Raw genomic sequence first — 19,325 nt, 5'->3', positions numbered from 1 at the left:
CCATTGTCAGAAAGACTTGGTATCAGACTTGTATTTGAACTGTAATAATGTATGCAGTGTATATTACTGGGTAGGTAAAATTTCTACACTGGTAATATTTTACATCGAAGACCCAGATATTACACAAGAATACCAATATAAATATACTTTCGGCATCTAACTTTCATATTGCGATTAACAGGTGCAGTCATTATGATACAAACTTAGTCTTCCAGAGTATTTATCTGTAAAAACAAATTACTTATGTATCTATACAACTGTATTAGTATTCTATACAGTGTATTTCTAATAAGTGTACAGTGGTTATGTTGATCGTGCTAAAAGTGGCACTCTTGATGCTTTCACGCACAATACCCTAACAAGTGTGCAAATGCTATCTTGCCTTTTTACTGCATTTGAAGAAAGCCCTTATGTAAACTGGCCACCATGTCTAGGTCAAACTGATCTACTAGTTGACCAATTTCTGGATTCCTACATACCCCATTCAAGCTATGTATTTAAACGCTCTGTAGCTATGGAGTCAAACTTTCATCAGTTTCCACACCAGAGTCAGATTTACCGTGGAAGTTATCAGACTGAGATTTTCTAGATGTTGTTACAGAGTACATTGTAGCGGCAGTATTGATTTATTCAAGAAATATTTGATTGGAACAATCTAGACTGTTACACCCCCTTTAAGGTGCAGATCGTTACCTTGGATACACCGTCAAGTGCGCATTCCTTCGGTTGCTTGCGCACTGATTTTGCTTTACGTACTAGTATGCTGTATGCGTACTACATGATAGCCACGCAAAAGATATGGGCCAAGATGCAAGACACGATCAAAAAAGAATGAGTTTGGATCTGTGATTGATTTACTTTAGGAACCTAAACAGTTTGCGAACCACAAGTTCGGGTTCGACAGCAGTATGCAAGCACACAAGTACACAAGTTGGTGTGTTCCACAAGTTTTGGTTCAACACAAGTTCGTGTTTGTTTAAAAGTACACGAGTCCAGCTGGTATTGATGTCTTCAATAAATGAACGAACCTGTGCGTTCCAACTGTGACTGACTGAAGTAAACTTTCACCTTTATGTAGTACGTGTCTACATACAGTTCGCAAACTGGATCCAAAATGGAAGGTCCACTGCATGATAGTCCCAGCCCATCTAGTGACATTGCTGATGAACAACCGGTCGTCAGTGATCCTCCCCAGGATAGAGCTACCTCAGGATTGGCGGGAAACGCCCTGATTGGTGGTATTCTACCGGAGCAAGCTATCCCGAGCGTACCAAGACGTAACCCAGACGATTCGGATGACGACAGGTCAACCACGCTATCATCAGCATCACGACGAGGCAACAGGTCCACATCATCTAGAGATAGCGGAAGGACCGCAGCGGCTTCCCGACTGCGTGAGGCCAGAATCAAGTTGGAGCTAGCGAAAGCAAGAAAGGAACAACTGAAAACGAAACAAGAACTAACAAGAGAACAGTTGAGATTGAATGAAAAACTTGCAAATCTTGAGCTAGAACATGAAATTGAAAACGCAGAAATTGAAACACGTGTACTAGCATGTGAAGTTCATGATGTTGTTGGTAAGCCACAGTACGAAGTTAATGAAAAGAAGGATGAAGTGAAGTCCTCAGTGTTAAATCCTGATGCTCGAGTGTGGTCAGAAGCAAAGGGTAATGGTGTCACATATGACCCGGTAGAACGTAATTGTACCACGCCAAGTAGTCCAGTTGAATATGGTGGAGTTCGTATGTCATCTCATGATTTGTCTCATGCACCTAACGTTGCTGTAGATGATTGTGTGAGAAGCAGTGATGTGTACAATTCTAACATGAATCCAATATTTCATGCCATTAATGTTGCTTTTAGCTTGCCAAAGCCAGATTTGGTTACCTTTGATGACAATCCGACTGTGTATCGCAGCTTCATTAACAGCTTTGAGGTTAATGTGGAACAGAAGGTGCTGGATGATAGGACCAGACTCACTTATCTCATCCAGTACTGCTCAGGTAAGGCCCGCAACAGCATCGAGAACTGTGTTCTCATGGAACCACGTGAGGGTTATGCTGAAGCGAAGAGGATTTTGAGAGAGCAGTTTGGACAACCGCACGTGGTAGCGAATGCTCACTTGGATAAGATCCTGAAACGTTCACAAGTCAAGCAGAACGACCATGCAGGACTGTGGGATCTTGCGCGAGATATGAAGCGTTGTGGGATGGTTCTAGCCCAGATGGGATATCTCGCTGATGCAAACGGCTCTGAGACACTACTCAAGATTCAACGTCTGTTACCCGTTCACCTTCAAGCAGAATGGGCAAGGAGAGCCCATGACAAAGAGACTTGATGACAACGTTTGTAGAAGAATCCGCCCAGTTGGCCAGCAACATCTTTGGACGAAACATCGGGAAAGCGATTCCAAAGAATGACAAGTCGAAGAAAGAAACACGACCCAGAGGGACAGCGTTTGCAACTCAGAGGGTCGATGAAAACACACTACGTCCCGTCCAAGGCAGTCGAGATCGTCCTGAAAGGAAATGTCCTTGCTGTCAAGGAAAGCACAATCTCACGTCCTGTGAATCCTTCAAGAAGAAAGGGGTAGACGACAGACGAGACGTAGCTAGGAAAGCGAGACTGTGCTTCAATTGCCTACGACCATTTCACTTGGCTGTAGGCTGTCTTTCCAAAGCTCGCTGTGAAGTAACCGACTGTGGTAAGAAGCATCATGCTCTTCTGCACACAACATACAATCCTAGTCGGAACTTTCCTCGGCAAGAGAACCGAGAGGACAGTACAAGGCAAGAAAACCAACAAGGGGTAAAGCAAGATAACCCAAGCTCTTCAAGTGGTAGTCAAGGAGATGAAAGGTTGGGTCGGTCATTCACCGCTCATTCCTCAAGAGGCAAGATCTGTCTGAGAGTCGTACCCGTAAAGGTTGGAGGAAATGGGAGACAAACTACAACCTGGGCCTTGTTAGATGAAGGCAGCGACGTTTCGCTGTGCACCAAGAGTCTTGTCGACAAGCTAGGTCTCACTGGGACGGAAAGAAGCTTCAAGCTGTCTACGGTGGACCAGACAGGAGCAAGCAAACGTGGCCTTGAAGTTTCCATGTCAGTCCAAGGAGTTATGGGCCAGGAAACCTTGACACTGGACAATGTTTGGACTGTAGACAGTCTTCCAGTCGCCGACGAATGTTTCCCCCACTCAGCAGATGTAAAGGAATGGTCACATTTAAATGACATCACCCTTCCTTCCATGGACCAAGGAGAAGTGGAGCTACTAGTGGGAGCAGACACCCCAGAAGCGTTCTGGAATTTGGAACAGAGAGTCGGCAATCCGAAAGAACCCTATGCAGTTCGAACTCCACTAGGATGGACGCTTATGGGTCCCGTGGCCGGGAAGCGACAATCCATGACAAGTTTCCATGCGAATTTTACTCGCCTTGAAGACGACTCCCTCGAACAACAGTTGAAGCAGTTCTGGAGGGTGGACTTTGGCGGGTATCTCAATCAGGACAATATTGGAGATTCGGTTGAAGATCTTCGAGCACTGAAGGTGATGAAGGAATCTGCAGTGATGGTTGATGGTCACTATCAAGTCGCTCTACCGTGGCGCAGTTATCCACCTGTCCTGCCAAACAATCGTCGTTTGGCCGAGGCGCGACTTTGGTATTTGAAGAAGAGGTTGGAAAGGAACGAAGCCCTACATGACAAGTACGTAGAGACAGTCAGCGACTACATAGCCAAAGGGTATGCAAAGGAAGTCGAGTGCATACCGTCGGATGTATCAGCTGAGAGCGCCACCCAAGAAGAAGCTTCAAATGAGCCAGTTTGGTATCTCCCACACCACGCTGTAGTTCATCCTCGTAAGAAAGACAAAGTCCGCGTTGTGTTCGATTGTGCGGCGAGATATGGAGGAACTTCACTCAATGAACAATTGCTCCAAGGGCCGGACCTTACCAACAATCTAGTCGGCGTGCTTACGAGGTTTCGTCAGGAACAAGTTGCCATAGTTGCCGATATTCAGTCTATGTTCCACCAAGTGAAGGTTCCGCCCAGGGACAGAAACGCCATGAGATTCTTTTGGTGGAAGGACGGTGACTTGGCTCAGGAACCAGCCGAATACTGCATGACTGTACACCTATTCGGCGCCACGTCTTCACCTAGTTGTGCCAGTTTTGCTCTACGGAAGACTGCTGAGGATAATCGCGGACACTTCAATGAAGAAGTGATCAACACAGTGAAAAGGAACTTCTATGTGGACGATTGTCTTAAGTCTGTTAAGGATCGAGCTGAAGCAGTGACTCAAGTAGAAGACATTCGTGACCTGCTCAGTCGTGGTGGATTTCGGCTCACGAAATGGTTGAGCAATGACCGCGACGTCTTAGGTTCTATACCTGAGGAAGAGAGGGCAGCATCGGTGTCGAGCCTAGATATTGACGAGCTTCCTGCAGAACGCACTCTAGGAATCCTTTGGGACGTTGAAACAGACTGTTTTGGCTTCAAGGTGCATCTCCGTGAGAAGCCTGCAACGCGACGGGGAATTCTGTCGATAGCCAGTTCCCTCTATGACCCCCTTGGGTTCGTTGCTCCCTTCGTGCTGCCAGCCAAGATTCTCCTTCAAAGGTTGTGTAGAGTAGGATTAGGCTGGGACGAGCCTGTTGGAGCCGAGGATGAGAGAGAATGGCGCAGATGGATGGAAGACATTTCCATGTTGACTGACTTGAAGATAGAGAGATGTTTCAAACCGAATGGTTTCGAAGTCGTGTCAGCTGAAGTGCATCACTTCTGTGATGCCTCCGAAGTTGGATATGCGTCCGTTGCATACCTACGCCTGACTGACAGAACAGGAGGGATACATTGTGCCTTTGTTATGGGGAAGTCGCGACTTGCTCCAGTGAAAGTAGTATCCATCCCCAGATTGGAGTTAATGGCAGCAGTGTTGGCCGTGTCCATGGATCATTTCATCAAGTCAGAACTTGACATCCAAGTCAAAGACAGCGTCTTTTGGACTGACTCAACGTCTCTCCTTCAGTATATCCGCAGTGAAAGCAAGAGATTCAAGACGTTTGTAGCCAATCGTGTGGCAAGGATCCATGATGCCTCAGAGGTGTCTCAGTGGAGATACGTAGACTCAAGGTCTAACCCAAGTGACGATGGATCGTGTGGCCTGAAGGCACAGGAACTACTCCAAAACCAGCGTTGGCTCAAAGGACCAGATTTTCTGTGGAAAGACGATGACTGGCCCATTCAGCCAGAAGTCTTGGAGTTAAGAGGAGACACTGAAGTGAAGAAAGCAGTACCAGTATATGCGACAGCAATCAGAGCTCAAGTCAGCGACCTCTTGCATAGGTACTCTTCGTGGAATCAGTTGAGGAAATCCACAGCGTGGCTTCTTCGTTTCAAGAAGCTTCTCCAAGTCAAGGCTAAGGGGGAATCCACGGATGATCTGAAGAAGCCCACTCTATCTGCCGACGAATTGAAACAAGCAGAGAAAGCAATCGTGACTCTGGTTCAACGCGATGAATTCAGCGCTATCCTCGAAGGAAAGCAGATGAGCGGTACAGTCATGTCCAAGCTGAACCCAATTCTGGTGGATGGCATCATTCGAGTTGGCGGAAGACTAGAGAACGCACCACTGGATGATGAGACGAAACATCCTATCATTTTGCCCTCTGATCACCATGTGACGAAGCTCTTGATCGTTCATCACCATCACCTAGTAGGTCATTCGGGGGCCGGGATGACCTGGACAGCCCTCAGAGAGAAGTATTGGGTGTTGAAAGGAGGGGCAACCGTGCGAAAGGTGATAGGCAAGTGTTTCTCGTGCAAGCGAAGAAATGCCAAGAAGATGGAACAATTCATGGCAGATCTTCCGAGTAGCAGGGTAACCCCAGACAAACCACCTTTCTCTTATGTGGGAATTGATTACTTTGGACCAATCATGGTGAAGCAAGGTCGTAGCCGGGTCAAACGTTACGGGTGCCTGTTTACCTGTCTGAACTGCAGAGCGGTCCACCTAGAAGTAGCAAACACTTTGGATACAGACTCCTTCATAAACGCACTGAGAAGGTTCATCAGCAGGCGAGGTAAGCCATCCAAAATCATCAGTGACAATGGGAGCAACTTTAGAGGTGCGGAACGAGAACTTCGTGAGAACCTGGAAAGTTTGAGCCAAACGCGTGTGACTAACTTCCTCGCAGAGCAAGGCATTGACTGGAACTTCAATACTCCCACAGCTAGTCATATGGGCGGAGCCTGGGAACGGATGGTGAGGTCTGCTCGCAAGATACTTACCTGCTTACTTGGACAGCAAATTGTCAATGATGAAGTTCTGTCCACGCTCATGACTGAAGTGGAGTCAATCTTGAATGCTCGGCCACTCACTCAGTTGAATCTTGACCCAAACGATGACGAACCGTTGACGCCAAACCACTTGTTGATCATGCGAAAAGGCTCTAGTCTCCCTCCAGGTGTCTTTGATCAGAAGGACGCATATGGCAGACGCAGATGGAGACAAGTGCAATATCTCGCTTCTGTCTTTTGGAAGAGGTGGCAGAGGGAATATTTACTTCTGCTGCAAGAAAGGCAGAAGTGGAATGCCCCAAGACGGAACCTAGCTGTCAATGATTTGGTCTTGGTAGCGGATGAAACCACACCTCGCAGACAGTGGCCTTTGGGTAAAGTGGTTGAAGTGTACCCGGGAAAGGATGGACATGTTCGACAGGCTCAAGTGAGGGTTGGAACAAGATTCTTCAAGAGGCCAATAGCAAAGCTCTGTCTGCTCGAAGCCGCTGAAACGTAGTGATATAAGTGGATGACTTAATTGCAGTCATCAGACTTGATACTCTAGCTTAAGAGTTGAATCGAATGTTTGATGTTTGTTTATTCAAAGGTTAAGCAATGGCCTTTGAGATGTAAGCGTGAGTAAGCCAATTTGACAGTTATTTTAAACTGTAGTTATTTGCATTAAGTACATGCATTTGCTGTTGAACGGTTTGTATGTGAATAGGAAGAATTTCTGCCGCCTAAAGATTGAGGTTAAATGACCATCCTGTGGGTTGCTCATTGGGGGCCGGTATGTAGCGGCAGTATTGATTTATTCAAGAAATATTTGATTGGAACAATCTAGACTGTTACACCCCCTTTAAGGTGCAGATCGTTACCTTGGATACACCGTCAAGTGCGCATTCCTTCGGTTGCTTGCGCACTGATTTTGCTTTACGTACTAGTATGCTGTATGCGTACTACATGATAGCCACGCAAAAGATATGGGCCAAGATGCAAGACACGATCAAAAAAGAATGAGTTTGGATCTGTGATTGATTTACTTTAGGAACCTAAACAGTTTGCGAACCACAAGTTCGGGTTCGACAGCAGTATGCAAGCACACAAGTACACAAGTTGGTGTGTTCCACAAGTTTTGGTTCAACACAAGTTCGTGTTTGTTTAAAAGTACACGAGTCCAGCTGGTATTGATGTCTTCAATAAATGAACGAACCTGTGCGTTCCAACTGTGACTGACTGAAGTAAACTTTCACCTTTATGTAGTACGTGTCTACATACATGTTGATGGGAGACTTCTTATGGATTATCCCATGGGCATTGCAATGCAGACATGAAATTAAAAGACTGCTCTAACTGTACATGTATCATTACAAAATGTTGATTCTTGCGTCGAACAATAAACATCTACTCACACACACACACACACACACAAATATATATAATGTATAAGTGAATAGCAAAACCTGAAAATATGCAAATCGTCTGCTCACTCCATATTCAACAAGAGCTTATTCTATAAGGAAAACAAAGATAAAGTGATTTCTGAAATGGCACATGTTATCATGGAATTCCACACTTTGTCAATGATATCCAAAAAAAGTGTATTACAAGTTTGATATTCAACTCTTAGACATTTAGATGACAACAAACCTGGGACCACTGACAAAATGATGCCTCGCACTTCTGAATCTCATACAAAACTGCATACAAATGTTTCGGATTTGCTTGAAGATTTGGAAAGAAATGTAGATCCTCAAAATTTCCCTTGGAATAGCCAACCAAGCTTTTCGGAGTCCTAAATTGAAGTACGACTGCACCAAGCTTTGTCTGCATGGACTTCTAAAGCTTTAGTGTCATATTTTCACTGATTTCTGTACCAGAGTATATCTTACTGATACAACTACACAGACTATGATCTTCTTGGTGTGATACTGTACCAAATATATCACAATGAGATTTCTCCCAGTGAGCATTGTAATGCCGACATAATTACATACAGGACTACGAACTATATTTACAAAATGTGCCTTCTTCCGTATGACCACTGAACAGCATGGGTATAGCATGTCACATGTTTCAAGCTCCAAATATGTACACAAAAATTGTCATAAAGCGCACTGTCTGCACAAAGAAATCCTGAGATAATCAATCTACAAATAATATGCTCACAACTTTCTTCATATTCCATTAGAGCTTATTCTGAAAGGAAGCAGAGATGTGATTTCTGAAACTCATGTTGTTTCAATGGCATTCCACATCTCAGAACTGTCAGAAAAAGAAACAGTGCAAGTTTGATCTTCAATTCTTATGCATGAAGATAGGAAACACAATTAGCACCACTGACAAAATTGTGCCTTGCATATCTGCGTAACAAGACAAAACTGTCTTAATTCTCCCGTTGGCATTGTAATTACTGACACACTTCCAATCATTACAAGATATGTTTGTTCAGGGAGATTCACTCATTCGGCCTTGTCTCCTGGCAAGGATGTCTTTCACTGGAGGCGGAGAATATGGAGCCAGTCGGGGCCTCAAGTGTCGAGGGTCTTGTGGCAGAAGGACAGCCTTCTGAAATAGTGGCTCTTGGTCCACTTCCCTGCGATGTAAGATTGTCTCAATGAGTCCTTGGATGTAGGGGTAGGTCTTAGGGGCCTTGACAGGGCGGGCAACATAATTGTTGGCATGTTTTGACCACACAGCAACATACCTGTAACAAATAAAATATAAAAGACATATTTGCACAGGATAAAAAATTACTATTTACGCTAGACATACTTTTTGATCATGAAAATACAGTCAACAACTGTTACATTGAAATCCTTGGAGAATGGCAAATTTCTTTCATTTCATCAAAAACTAACTAAAAAAAAAAAACAGAGCTAATAATGTTGGAGCTTGGATTCTTTCTTAATTTTAACCATTTCTTTTTTTTACAAACACTTTTATTACAATGGGGAAGCACTATAATGAATTACTCATTCCAAATGATAATATCAAAAAAAGAAGCACCATTCCCCCCCCCCCCCAAAAAAAAAAAATAGACGTATATATTTACACACAATTTCAATTAGGCCCATCTTCATAGTTTTGAACGTATTGCAGCAATTTAGTACATTGTACATTTTTCTAAATGATGATGCAGTTTTCCAGTTTTAAAAAAAAAATCTATTCTAAAAATGAAAAGGTGTACTTTAAAGAGGCAGTATTGTTTTATGGTATTTCATATAAAACCAGACTTTTTTTTCAACTCTAAAAGCATCAATACAAGCACATTACATAGCTCTACATACAAGAACATAATAGAATCATAATTACAGTGAGCTTTCTTTTATAATGAGGTGAATTTACAAGACGAATTTTATCACTGTACAACCTAAAATGGTTTCCCTTTCAAAAAAAAATTGCAATTAAATGACGGAAAATGTAAGCCAAAATCTAATATCCATTGAGAAAATGCAGCAATGTGTATGGAACCTCTCCGTCAAAAAACTTGACACTCCATTGACAGTAAAAGGAAATTTCACATATTGTTTTTTTAGCATACTTTTTCACAAATGAGAAATAGTTTTACCATTTGTATATCATATCAGTAATATATCTAAGAAAGTATCACTAACCACTACAAAAAAAAAGAAAAAAAAACACGAATAAAAATTAATACATTTCTCTGTCCCAAGAATGTCACCTGGTGAACTCACTTTGGGTTGCCTTGTTCATCAGTCTTCATGGGCCTGTCTTTGTGGGCCATATAGTCGATGACAGCAAGTAAGTTCCTAGCTCTGTATGCCTGGTAGCTGGGGAGAAAAGAATTCTCTTAGCATCAAAACTATATACTATATAAACTTATGTTACAGTATTCATACACTCTTGGAATAGATCATAACAAGTGAGTGTGTGTCATGTGGTTATGTGTACATATAGTTATGTGTGTAGCCTCTGACACAAAATAAATGAAGGTGGGTTAAATATACACCATAGATGTTTTTTTCCTCTAAATATGACTGACAGATTGCGTACGCCAACAGATGTTTACTATAAAATGCATGTCCAAGGGTAAACCTACTTTTTTTCACTTATTTTAGCGATCATGATACAAGTTTGAAACATGGTCTAATTCTAAACCACCTTTGTGAACTTGGGCCCACATGTGAGACATATACACATATTTCAGCTATCATCACAGAAACTGCGGCTTTGTAAAAGGATGTACAGAACAATGACAATCAATTTTGCATTATAGTAATTGAACTGAAATATTTATTTGAATTTTGAATTCCACAGCTCTCAACTGGAGGAGCTACTGGACTTCAACCTAACAAGAATGTATGTTATCACATAAACTGCAAATGGCTAAATTTTGTATGAGATGAATTATACACCGAAGCTCTCATCATACTTGATCATACTATTGACATGTGTAATATTACATGTTTTATATCTGGCACTGCATCATACTACCTTCATATTCATTAGTACTACATGTGTTACATTTCAAATGTACAAGCTAGTGCTGTCTGATACCAGTATCAACAATACACTCTTGGAAAGAAAAATATTAACTTACTCAAAGGAATACCTCTTTGATGCATACATGAGGATATGGTTGTGAAAAGACTCCAATGTGCTTGTGTGCCTATATAATTAGAAAATGGGAACAATTAATACAAAACACAATTGAAAATATTTAGAAAAAGGATACTAATACTTAGAAGATTAGAAAAACACACAAATAAACAAAATTCAAACAATGTCTGATTCACCAGGACTGCACACTAACTTCTACTGGTCCTAACTGTCTTTCCAGAAGGTATTACCTGTTTTTCTTTCTTCAATTTATTGCTAGTAAATTCTTGAAAAGAGTTACTAGTCAAACACTGACGTTTTACTGGTCAGGGACTCTCGGACCAGTGCTAGTGTGCAGCCTTGGATTTACAGATAACCTTCAATTTAAATTAAATGTGGAGATATTTTACATATAGCATTAGCAATTTCAAATATGAGGTATAGTCTACTGCAGTATTATTCCTCTCTATAAATTAATGAGCAACACAAACACACACACACACACACACATATATATACATTTTTCCTATAAATCAATATTTTATATGTTATATATAATTATCTATCGACACTATTAACTTGTGCCATCATTCTTTTAGCCCATTTAAGGATTATTCATTTTATTTTTTATTTTTTTCTGAAAGATGATTAGTCACACAGTCTTTACCTGAAGTTTGAGTAGTACGACAACTTCTCAATGAACTTGCTGTCATAGGCGACTTCAACGAGGGCCCTGTGGGAGTCACTGCCTGGCTGGAGCCACTCCTCCCGCTGCTCCTTCTCAGGGTCAAGAGGTGCATGCTCACACTCAGCTGGGCCATACATGCCCGACACCCAAGAGTGTTTGTTGGTCACATGATGGGTGAGACCATGCCACTTTGCCTAGAATATAACATATTTGAAGAAAAACACAGACATTTGGGTTTTTAACCAGTTTCAAAATAAAAACGTGGAGCGCTGATGACTCTGGGTGTAAATTATTTCAACCATGGACCTACATGTACCACACACATGAACATGCATTGCTCATTAATTAATTCTGCACCCGTTTCTGTCAGGCTGTCAGTTCTGGCAGGTTGACTGTGCTTTTGTAATCTATTTTTCCCCATTTGTCGCATATTGTTTTAGAGTAAACATGGACAGTATCAGTAGACGGCATGCTTGTCTCACCATTCAGAGATGTAACCTACATGTACGTGGCAACCGGTGTCAACTTCAGTAATTACCATTCTTGTGACACAAAATTTGTCCTAGTTTCAGGCTTGCTACCCCCCACCATTGATGTTCATTCAAAGGCAGTCGAGTCTGAAAAGGCATCTCAGCCAAATAGGACCGAAATGAGGGGAAACAAATGTTTTGTCAGTGGTGATACACAATTACAGAATCGTCATTGTCCAAGCATCTGGATGTCTTCATCAAAGTGCACATAATCAGGTGGCGGTGGTGACGATGGGATCAAAGTAAGACCTCCATGTCCATATGTGTAGTAGGTCCATGTTCCAACAGACCCACATGAATTACTGCATATGTGGATTTTCAATTCTCTGAGATTGTTTGTGCATGTGTTAATAATTTTGCAGATTTTTTATTTATTCATCTATTTTTCTAGCCAACTCATAGCCAAAAAAAGGTTGATTATGTCTTGTTAAAAGTTCAAATCAACATTGATGATAATTCATCATCCCTGCCACAAAAATGAACTTCAAGACTTTTCCATCCAGATTATCTTTGCTTATTTCAAGCGTCCATCCCAGCAAACTATTTCATACACAAAAGGTATCAATTTACCTTAAGCATGTTGACATTTCCAGCACATGTTCTGGCACAAAACCAGAAATGTAGGAGCACATGCCTGATCCAGAAGACAAGGCCTCGAGTGGCAGCTCTGGCAGAAACCTGTCGGGAAGAATTTGACATTAAAAAATGTAAAGTTGCTGGTATTGAACAAGCTAGGAAAATATCATGAGTAAACATTTATTGATTTAACATGGAAATGAAACTTATAAACTTGGAAGTAATTACTTATTCCAAGCGATACAGGCAAAAAGTCGCCAGCATTATTTGACAAAGACGTATCAACTAGAAAATATCCCTATAAGTATTTTTTTTTTCAAAATGAATGAATAAATGAATAATTGCAACACAACCAACACAACTATAAACACCAAATTTCTTCTGTTACACAAACAACAGAGGCATTTCAATATTTTCAGCTTTTTTTTTTTTTTTTAGAGCTGCATGTGTAATTCACACTTGAACACTGATACAAAAAAACAACAACTGACAATTGGCAAGAGCTTTACATGATTTTGTTGTTGTATTCTATGGGACGAGGAATGCCCCGTAAGCATAGTAAACATTCATTCTGTTCATCATGAAAAATATGACTTGCACAATTTTATATCCATTTTTTAAGAGTGCAAAGTTTGTGAATTGCTGCAAAACTGGGGCAAGAGTGAGATCGTAAGGGGATCGCACAATTTTGGTTGAGACCTGCCTTTAGGTTTTAATTTCTTTGGTGAGATGAATGAGACACCTCTTATGAAATATGAAGGAGCATGTAATTAAAAGAGGGATTCAACACTTATTTAATGAGAATTGGTTTTAAAATGGCTGAGATATCCAAAACAGGGCAATTAGGGTCACTTTGTTTGACCCTGTTTTTTGATGTTTTAGCCATTCCAACACCGATTTTTATCTAATATACTCTAAAATCTTCTTGGAATGGTATGACCTGTATCATTTCATAGGTAGTTTCTTGGTGTCTCGCAAAAAGTTAAAAGCCTAATCCTCATCTCAACCAAAACTACACAATCCCTTGAAAGTCTTTTGCATAATTAGGAGGCAATGATGTCTTGTTTCCATGGCAGTGCACTTTCCTCAACTATTGCAAATGTGTCTCACACATCATTGATTGAACAAACATCTGTGCCACATTGCATTTAGCTCAATCAGCAATCATTTCACCTGACACTATCACCATGATAATGCTGTTGCGAGACTCCACACAAAGTCAATAAAAGAGTTACATTACATTGTTCGTGATTCATTTTAGCATCTCAACTTCTACAATATACATATAATTCCAGCCATATGTAATCAACATACAAACTGAACAATCTTTTCAAAGAAAAAACATACACTGATTTGACCCACAGAGAGACCCAAAAAAGTATTGGGAAGATAAGAAATTACAATATATTGATATATTGATTAATCAATTGATGTATGTAGCATTGTCTAGTATTGTAAATGCGCATATTTTCATGCAAATAATTTTTCATGCTCGGCCTTGTAAGAAGAGTTTCAAGGTTTTTAATTATGCGGAATAAAAACATCAAATACTGGAATATATGGCAACTATATATATTTGCCTCCTTTTATTTTGTCACTAATTTCTATTTACACGAAACGCGCAAAAAAATGTAAACACTGCGAAAATTTCCACTTTTGCAGTGCATGACAGATGGCTACATTTATAGAATTATAAACCAGTTGCATTACCTTTGTCAGCTTTTTTCCTAGATTCTTGGCCCCATGCCATACATCCCAAGAGTGTTTGACGTCTGGCTCATTCACTCCTGAAAAGATACAAACACAAAATGGCAAAGAAGAGTCATAAATTGTCGGTATCATGTACAAAAATCAGAGCCAGAAAAATAGGGACAAGGAATAAGGAATCAATCTGAAAACTAGAAAAGTACTGTGAGGGCACAAAACGCTATCTAGGAGTTCATTTCCATCCATAAATGCATGCTGATATTCCACTGTGGAAGCTATTTGTTTACATCATTTGCTTTCAGCTACACTGGGCCTTGCCTCAAATATGCGCATATCTAACTTTATCCTATCTACCAAAAGATTTTTTTTTTTAATCTTTCAAATACCAATAAAAATTTGTGGATCACTACCAAGATTTCATTTTCTCATTTGTGTCATTATCAACTTTCCTACAAGTTTCATTTAAATCTGTTCAAAAATTTCATAGCTATTCTGCATAAAGACAAACAAAGAAAAAACATTTTGCTGACGAAAACTTCACCATACTTCCGTGGCACAGGTAATTAGAGAATTTATAGTCATTGTAAACTTACTCATGTGCTTCGCAATTGACGAGTGGGCATCTGTGATAACTTCCGCCACCTCCAGCCCCTTTTGGCGAATGGCCACCAGACCCTGGACGAAAGCCTTCGCTTCCATTACTGGACTTTTCATGGACACCTCTCGCTTGTCCATGAACTCGATGTGGATTACGTCCAGGGTCTGGTGGTCCATAAAAGTATATGTCAGATATTGGGCGCTGTGCCCAGGGCTGTCGTTCCTCCCATCACCTGTTAAAAGAGAAAGTAAGCTGTTACACACACTTCACAGTGTCCAAAGAGAGTGATGTGACTGCAGTCTGACCTCTCCTATCCGGATAATGACGTGACCGGTGCCATTTGCATAACAGATTTGGCAAAATATGGAAGACTCAATGTCACAAAGCTCTCTCCCCAAATGGTAGCTACATGACATGTATTTAACACGTACATGCCACGTCCCCCTCAGCTGGTCTCAATGAGGGATCACCTACGTGTATACCTCACCTTGATTTACATTTGTAATTGAAAAAGTTTTTTGTCCGTGTTCTTGCGGTAATATGGAGGAATTTGTACATGCATAATGTAGATGAAGTTTAGATGTGAATGTATCTTGATTATTATTGGAATAATATGCAATTTATGAGTTTGTGTAGAAATTCCCAATAAACTATCCCACATAATCGTAAAGTTAAAAAAAAAGAATTAAAAAATCACGAGATTGCATCCACATAGAAAGATCCAGATAAAGGGAGGCTGGATAGGAAATGTCAGACTGTGTGTAATTCAAAGCACAATCATGCAATTATGACTTATATTCAAGTATACAGTTTGACTCATTTATCTCCACAATGCACACTAGCAAAATTTGTGAACCACCATAACAAAAGGAACTACATTTGCTGACAGCTGAACCAATAAAATCAAGTTTGGAGTTGGATCATCAAAACAGGTCAAAACGATTAGAATTCTGTTTTTGGGATAATCTGTAGTCGCTTTTCATCTGCTAAAATATAGAAATTACATGAACAAAAGAAAGAAAAGATATGAATATTTCTTTTTAGAATGATTTTCAAACTTTCAATGGAACAAAAAGGTGTTTGAGGATTTGGATTTAGCAAAAGCCAGACTCCTCCCCTAGCAATGCAGAAGTGACCGTATTGGTCAGTCGGTAGTATATCGAATCCCGGTTACTGATTGATCATGCATCAACCGCTGGCGCCAAGCTTGAATGAACATCATGGAAGTTGCTATGATCTGACCTTCTACTGTCAAGAGGTGAAATCTATGTTGCCTCCCCCTGATCGTGATAGCGTCAGAGCAGTTTTCTCGAAATGATGTTTTCCTAAACCACTTGACATGCGCTAACAAAATCACTGATATCTCTGCAACCGAGTACTTTCAAGAGATACAGTGTTATTGTATTAAATTAGAGTGGAAAGAGTGAGGAAATAATGTTGTATCATTTTCAGAAAATTGTCCACTCATACTTTCAGATCCTTTTGTTGCTCCGATCACATTTATCCTTTGTCCCTCCCCATCCCTACCACCCCCCCCCCCCCCTCACAAAAAAAAAAGAGCCATTGAATAAAGCATGGCGAGGTTTCAGATGTAATGATACATATACATGATTTCACAGGTAACCAAACGTGAGCACATTTACAACAATGGAACTCACATGAAGTGTAACAAAGCAAATGTAATGTGTTTCATACAAAAAAAAAAACATTGTGAAATTTGAATTAAACACAACTTTGAAATATTTGTTGCATACATAACAGACTTCTTTGTAATGAATGTGTGTACTTACTTTTCTGAATGTTATCTGAAATAAGTCAGATCTCAATTGAGACAGTTAAATACCAGGGATAACCTCCCCCCCCCCCCCTGAAAAATAGATACACATAGAAACCTTTTTTGGATTAAAAAAATAACAACTTTTGGGTTTACCATCCTCAGTCATTTGATGGTCGAATGGACAGCTTATACAACGTACCCAAATACACATTCTGTATTTTCCATCAATAAAGGTGAATTTGTGGTCACAAAGAATTCTTGCTCCTCTCCAAACTTGCACCCTCTGTATGGGCCAAAGGAAGCTACATGTATTCTACCCACTGCCATGAACACCTTATAATCTTCACCTACAACACATCTTGACAAAACTGCTTCAGGGTGTGGGTAATAACCCCCCCCCCCCCCCTTTTCATCATTAGAACATCGGTTAAAATCATACTATCAATTTTGTAGAAGAAGATGAGGTATAGAGGGATTACACAAAAGATGGCAGACACCAAACAGAAGCAACTGCAATAGCTCATCCAAGCATTTGAATCTTATGAGCTTTTTGTTTCTTGACTTACCACACAGCACCAATCCAGAGCCTTTGTGCTTCTCCACTGTCTCACGCTGAATGTCCTCCCACTTGTTTTCGATGGCCGGTGCAATATATTTTCTTTGCAAGGCAAAGAAAGTAGATGGTGAGATGAAACTGAGATCTGCAAATTGTGCCATCAGGCAAACCTTTGTGATGTTATTGCCTGATAGCACAACTGCAGATGCCAGCTTCATATCACCAACGTGGCTCCCATTTATAACCTCTTGGGAGCACCACTTTGTCTCATGGCCGAGTGGACATTCCTGCAGTGAAAATTGAATTGACAATTATTGACAACAAATGCATTTGATATTGAGAAATTATCAATGTCACTTACATACTTACATGAAGGAAATAACCTCATTAGAAACAAGTAGTATGCTTAAATACGATCATCATCACTTTTTCTGCAGAGGGATAATATGATCTGAAAAATATAAGCTACATTTACAGTATGCATGTATCAAACATGCATCACACATACACTTGTATCAATCTGATAGACACGTTTCATTTTTTTTTCCCACAAACAGAGACATTTCACCAGGGGCACATGAAATATGCTTGTTTATGTCTATTAAATGAATTGTGTTAAACATGATGTTAACTGCAAGTTAGATTCCACTCTTCGCCAATCCTTCTTAACCTTTATCTTGTAAAAAAAGAGCCAACCTCTGTGCTCCATTCCAACAGTTTTTCTAATGCTAAATCTAAAAACAACTTGGTGAGGCAAACACAAACAATATGGACAATAAGACAACACATACCCATGTTACATGTGCAGCGGAACCTCTTGTAGACTTGATGTTGGCATGCACTCTGCTGCCACAGCTGTGGCATGTAGATTTGGCTTTCTGGACCAGATCTTGTAGACGGCTCTTAGTTATGACAAAGAGCTCTGCATCCTTGGCTTCCTCTGCACGGAGCTTGACATGCATACCTGATCTGGTTGTCTCCACCACAGCTTCTTCGTCCTCTTCCTCCGGCTTCTCTGCTTCGTTCTCTCCCATAACTTCTTCCTCCTCCCCATATTTCTCCATATTGGCGCAAGATGGTCTAAGAAACAACCCATGAATTTGTTGGTTAGTGAATGTTTATAATGCACTGTACAAGTGAACATTTTCCAAGGACTGATTTCTCATGCTAAGCCGCATAAGAAAACTTTACATGATTTTTGATCAAGACATCAACCACAGGAACACATGGCGAGAAGAAATACTCACATTTCTTTTAATTTTGTGTGTGCTAGCATCTGTTTGAGTGAAATGTCCCAAAAAAAGATCCAGAAGTATTTTTTTATCATCATTATTCTTCAATAACCATGGCAACAAAAACATCAATATACACCATGCTCTTATGCTCATGCTTATACACTGTATTCCTCTTTTGCTTGGTAATAATCTGAAAGAATTCTACCAGACACAACAGGGCTAGATAGGTCATTCATTTTGTGAACTTTAGGAACATGTATATTCTTATTATGACTGAGTAATTAGTCATAACTTTTTAACCACTGTCCATCACAATTTGAAAAAAATCATTAACATAAAATATGCTTCAAAGATTGGTAAGTATGAAAGCATTTTAAAAAGCAAGTTTCCTTTCTGTACAATCTCAATAATAGCAAGTATGGTTTGCAACATGACTTCTTCTTTTTTTTTGTAATCGCTGTTATATTGTTAAATTTCATATGAACTGAATAACTCAAGGCCATGAATATAACCAACAGGCTTAGGTTTTGTAAAATGACATTTCTCATCAGTTTTGTACGTGAACTACAAATAAAAGGAGCAATTTGTGAGCTGAATTGTATTCCATCAGGGATCAGAGTGAAAAATAATCACAACAAGAGTACACATGATTACATAAAGTGAATAATTTGCGAAAGCATATGTTGTTAAAAGCACACAGTTCATTATCATTCCGGCTCTTTTCACCCTCATAGGCGACTGCTGTTATAACAAAGTTCTGGGGACCGCCGATTTCCTTACACGATAATGAAATTCTATATCATCAAACAGGAAATAT

At 40.3% G+C, this 19,325-nt stretch overlaps 2 protein-coding genes across 2 annotated transcripts; one reads left to right on the top strand and one right to left on the bottom strand.

Annotated features, from left to right (window-relative positions):
- The first annotated feature begins 2,337 nt into the window (after positions 1–2,337).
- Positions 2,338–6,795, top strand: LOC139738016 (uncharacterized). The gene has a single exon (XM_071648681.1). It carries the CDS (start codon positions 2,338–2,340, stop codon positions 6,793–6,795), a length of 4,458 nt encoding a protein of 1,485 aa, XP_071504782.1.
- Positions 6,796–8,726: 1,931 nt separating this feature from the next.
- Positions 8,727–18,337, bottom strand: LOC139738015 (uncharacterized). The gene is made up of 9 exons (XM_071648680.1): positions 18,065–18,337; positions 17,284–17,560; positions 14,936–15,172; positions 14,346–14,422; positions 12,630–12,737; positions 11,509–11,723; positions 10,843–10,911; positions 9,977–10,072; positions 8,727–8,985 (listed from the first exon to the last, which is right to left on the bottom strand). The coding sequence occupies exons 1-9, from the start codon at positions 18,335–18,337 to the stop codon at positions 8,727–8,729; spliced, it is 1,611 nt and encodes a 536-aa protein (XP_071504781.1).
- Positions 18,338–19,325: the final 988 nt, after the last annotated feature.

The sequence above is a fragment of the Diadema antillarum genome, unplaced genomic scaffold (assembly GCF_040938485.1).
Source record: "Diadema antillarum isolate AM-2024a unplaced genomic scaffold, OU_Dant_1.0 seq00000719_RagTag, whole genome shotgun sequence".
NCBI classification, from domain to species: domain Eukaryota; kingdom Metazoa; phylum Echinodermata; class Echinoidea; order Diadematoida; family Diadematidae; genus Diadema; species Diadema antillarum.
This window is presented reverse-complemented; position numbering and strand designations above follow the sequence as displayed.